Below are 4,853 nucleotides of genomic sequence, written 5' to 3' on the forward strand. Positions count from 1 at the left end.
AATTCCCACCGGCTGTCCAAAATCAGACCTAAATATTTCATAGTTTTGCCGATGGGAATCCGCACCCCCTCAACCACGATGTGGGCACCGGCCGGTGGCCCCCGCCGAGGCCCGTGAAAACAAATGGCCTCGGTCTTCTCGAGGGCCACCTTCAAACCTAAACGTCTAATGCGACTCACTACGTGGCCGGTACCCACCGCCGCCAGGATCGCGGCGTCCTGGAAGGTCTTAGACGTCGCCGTGACCAACGTGTCATCCGCATAACACGTCACGTCGACGCCCCAGAGATTGGCACCACGGAGCACCCAGTCGTACCCGATGTTCCACAAGAGAGGGCCTAGAACCGACCCCTGTGGGACACCGCACGACATCGCTCTCCGGTGCCACCCGTCGGCGCCCGGATACACCACGTACCTGTCAGAAAGGTACGCGTGCACCAGACGCCTGAGATAGGGCGGCACCACATGGTACCGCAGTGCTTCGTTGATACAGGGCCAGGGGAGCGAATTAAATGCGTTCGATATGTCTAGAGACACGGCGATAACAACCTTTCCCCTGGCCACTGCTTCCTCCGCCTGCGACTTGACCCGCAGAATCGCGTGGACAGTTGAGCGTCCACTCCTGAAACCAAACTGGTTGTCGGCCAAGTTGGGACCGACCCTCTCGAGATGCTCGACGAGGCGCGCGTGTAAAATGCGCTCAAAAGTTTGGCGACCTCGTCGAGCAGCACGATGGGCCGGTAGGCCGACGGCGACTCTGCGGGTCTTCCCTCTTTCTTCAGCAGGACGAGCTTCCCGGTCTTCCACCGCGCCGGGAAGACGCCCTGCACCATACAGGCGGAGAATAGGCTGCGGAGCCGCGGCCCCAAGTACTCGAGGGCTAACACCCAGGCTTTCCCGGGATGCCGTCGAGACCCGGGGCGGTGTTTTTGCCCCGCAGCCGAAACACTGCCGCCCGCATTTCCGCGGGCGAAACCTCTGGAATATCCCTTGCCGAAAACGACGATGACGCCACTTCCGGTGGCGCCATCGGTGGAGGAGTGGTATCCTCGGTGGCCGGGAACAAGGCCGCGACAACGTTGGCCAGTAGTTCTGGCTGGAGACTCTGCGACAGCGGGGGCGCCGCTGGACGAAGCTTGTTCATTACTAGTTTGTAGGGGCGCCCCACGGGTCCCCGTCGAGAGTCTCCATAAACTCCTGCGTGCCGCGACCTTGGCCCTATGAATGGCCACCCGCAGCGCTCTCTTCGCCTCCTTGTAGAGGCCGTAGAGCTGCCGCTCCCGGTCTTCATGGTCTCGTGCGCGAATACGGCGGCGGCGATGTCTGGCGTATCGGCGGCGCGCAGCCACGCAAGACGCGCGCAACTGCGCTAACTCCGCCGACCACCAGTACACCTCCCGCCGCGGAGGACGACGGAGCGCCCGGGGCATGGCGGCGTCGCAAACGTCCGACATTGCCACCCCGAACCACTCCGCCTCCTGCTCGACCCTCACCGGACCTTCCGGCTCGGGGAGCCATGAGACTGCCAGAGCGGCCAGCTCTAGGGCCTCTTTGTCGAGGCGCCTTACTGCCCACCGCGGGCCGTCCTGACCAGGGGCACTCGGTCCACCACTGGGCTGGTTACGTTGACTCGTGGGCGCGGCGACATCGAACCTTATATATCGATGATCCGATAGTGTCTCCGCGTCCACGAGGACCCTCCAGCCACGGACACGACGTGCGACGACGGGGCACCCAAACGACAAATCAACAATTGACCCGCCGTTGTGCCGCACGCACGTGTCCACCGACCCCTGTTCAGAACGGCCAGGCCGACGGAGATCGCCCATTCCTCCAGGACCTCACCGCGAGCGTCGGTCGCCGGCGAACCCCAGACCGCGGATTTCGCGTTGAAGTCACCGGCGACGATCGTCGGGCGAGGTTGGCCCTGCTCAACCAGGGCCCCAGCCGAACGAGAAAAGATTCGAACTCGGCTAGGGGGTCTGTTGGGGGAGAAATAAACTCCTACTATCCACAATTCCCCAACAGAGCCGCGACGCATCCCTGGCCCTTCTCGACTTTTTTGCGAAGGGGCGGGGAGCCAGCGGCACCCTGGTGATGATGGCCACCGACCCGTCGATGTCTCCTACCCAGTTATCTCTGGGCGGGACAAAATACGGTTCGGCGACCACGGCCACTTGCACCGACCACTGCGCCAGGCTTTGGGACAACAGGTCCTGGGCGCGGGCGCAGTGGTTGATGTTCGCCTGGAGGAAACTTAGGTCCATTATTGATGGACGATCTCCTCAACATCCATCTCGGCCAACTGCACTTGTTGCGGTGGGCTCGCCGCCTGCGGCTGGGACAGAACCTCAGCGGCAGGCGGTCTCCTACGTGGGCGACGCCGTGATTTGCGGGAGGAGGAGGCAGAACACGCCTTCCCCCCAATTCGATGCCCGGCAGGTTTGCCATTAGCGGCACACAGGGTGCAGTTCGGCGTCTCTTGGCACTCCCGGGCCTTGTGTCCCGGCTTTCCGCAGCGATAGCATAGTCCGCTGCGGTCTGTGGGGCAGTCGCACACGTTCCTAACGTGACCCTGCTCGAGGCAGCGGTAACACCGCATAGGGCGCGCCTCGAGCACGGTCACCCTGGCTACGACCCATCCTATTTTCACGCGGGCCGCCTTTATTTTCTTCGCCGCCCTAGTGGGCACTTTGGCCCAGACGGCTCCCATGCCCGACCTGTCTGGTCGAATCTGCCCCACTTTAATTGACTCCGCAGCGCACTCTCCGGCACTGCAGAGGGCCGCCTGGACCGTCTCTGAGGTGGCCGCGAAGTCCAGCCCGAGATACGCAGCTCCGAGCACTTTGTAGGCCGGGACACGATGACGTCCTCGGTCGCGAAACATTCCCTCAGCCTGGCGGCTAGGGCATCGGCCTTCTGTTCCGATTCGGCTCCTGGGACCTCGTAAAGCATGGCCCCGTTGCCGCGTATTTCGGCTTGAGCCTGTCTATATTGAGGCCACTAAGGTCCACTCGCTGTTGGGCGTTTGTTAGCACCCCAGCGTAGGTAAGGCCTTTCTCAATGGCCGCAGGTGTCAGCGAGATGGTGACTGCGGCTGACTTCGGCGGCCGGAGCTTCGGCTCGGGGCGTTTTGCCGGTTGCCGCGGCGCCGGGGGTTCTAGTCGCGCTGGTCTTGTTCTTTTCCGGTTTACGACCTCAGTCCACGGTGCCTCCATTGAGGCCGGAGCTGGCGGCAATGGGCGGGGTTCCGGAGGGGGCGGTGCCGTCTTCTTAACGCCCTTTTGGGGCTTGGGGCCCGACGCTGTTTTGTTATTTGGGGCGGTCTTCGCCTGCTTTCTCTTGGTGGCAGGCTGTGCTGGGCTGCCAGCCGCCGCCGTGGAGGGCCCAGCGATGTCTTGCAGCGGCGCGCTGGATGGTCCGGCCACGGGAGCGGGGGTTGGGTGAGCGGAGGCTGTTTTCTTGCCTTTCCCTTTCTCCTTCTTGGTCTTGGGCTGCGGGCCTCCCACCAGTCCCCCTGTCACGGGGAGTTGTATATCCCCGGGGTGGATTTTCTCTTCGCTTCATGTGCGAGAGGTGGTCTCTGAGCTGGCCCCATCAGTGCGGACTCTAGTCGGGCCTGCACCCTTGCCTCCACCATGGCCAGCATGTCCTCCGTGGTGGTCCTGGAGTTGTTTGACGCTTCCAGGTCCTCGAGCCGACGGCGGAGGGAGGAGTTTTCCTCTTCTAGCCGCTTTACGCTCTCCTCCAGGCGCTCGCTGTTTTCGCGCCACTTCTTTCTCTCCTCTTCCAGACGGGCAATGGCGGCCGACTCTGGTTGCTGTACGTACCGAGTGATAAGATTAATTACCCGGTTGAGCGCCTTTTGTGACGTGCCCTTTAGATTTCCGGACTTTCTCACAATTGCCCGCACAATTTGCCCGCACTGAATCAGGTCCTCCTTAAGGACGGGTAGGTCATCGTCCGTGTCGGTTTTTGGGAGGGAGCGGCGACTTCACGTAACGCAGCCGCTCCTCCAGCTCCTCTTCGGCCCTCTTTCGCGCCTCTTCCCTCTTCAGCCTGTCCCGTTCTTGGGCCTTCTTTATCCCGACGTATTTTCCAGTCTCGAAACCGCCTTGGGTGGCGGCTCGTCGGTGTCACTCGATAGAAGCGAGCAGTTGTCTATGGACTGGGAGTGTCCACAGAGCCTTCTGCTCCGGACAGAGGAGACACTCAGGCTTGACTCGAGTCCATTTCCAGTTCTTCCGGCCTAGATGATGTTCCGGTCCTCCACTACCATGGGCCTGTCGCCCATGCACTTCTCCACCGCCTCACCGTCGTTGGGCTTGCGCCCTCCGACCTCCGCCTCTCCCGTCGGAACACGAGGGGCAAACGCGTCAAAAATTTCGTTGGGTTTTAAATTGATAGATTCCATTTTGAGTCCCACGAGTATGGGGAAAGGGTGGTCCGCCCAGGCAGTGCCCCTGTACCTGGGTAAGCCTAGCGTAACCCGCACAGAGTGTCGGCCGGTACTCTGGCGGGGGTCGCACTCGAGACCGAACTGCCCATCGGCCATGCATCCCCTCGCGGTGCGCCGCCGCTTGGGATTCGGGGTGATTTTTATAGAGGTTTTCTTCCTCGCGGTCCGGGCGGTTAAGCCAAGACCCTCGGTCCAGCGGGAGCGCGAGACATATCCACAGACCTCCACACCGGATTACGATCTGCGACGGCGACAATGGGAGAGAGTCCCCCCCACTGCCTGCTCGGGGCGGGATGAGCGCACACCGAGCCCGTCGACACCTCCGGACAGAACCGGGGGCCGCCCAAGATGGGCCAATCTCGTCAACTACAACACGACGGCCGCCGCAAGAGGCG

At 62.2% G+C, this 4,853-nt stretch overlaps 1 protein-coding gene across 1 annotated transcript; it reads right to left on the reverse strand.

The window, feature by feature from the left end:
• Positions 1-2,902: 2,902 nt before the first annotated feature.
• Positions 2,903-4,413, reverse strand: LOC119191288 (SH3 domain-binding protein 1-like). Its single transcript, XM_037445199.1, has 3 exons — positions 4,276-4,413; positions 3,608-3,819; positions 2,903-3,560 (listed from the first exon to the last, which is right to left on the reverse strand). The coding sequence occupies exons 1-3, from the start codon at positions 4,411-4,413 to the stop codon at positions 2,903-2,905; spliced, it is 1,008 nt and encodes a 335-aa protein (XP_037301096.1).
• Between the last annotated feature and the right edge of the window lie 440 nt (positions 4,414-4,853).

The sequence above is a fragment of the Manduca sexta genome, unplaced genomic scaffold (genome assembly GCF_014839805.1).
Source record: "Manduca sexta isolate Smith_Timp_Sample1 unplaced genomic scaffold, JHU_Msex_v1.0 HiC_scaffold_1309, whole genome shotgun sequence".
Taxonomy (NCBI): domain Eukaryota; kingdom Metazoa; phylum Arthropoda; class Insecta; order Lepidoptera; family Sphingidae; genus Manduca; species Manduca sexta.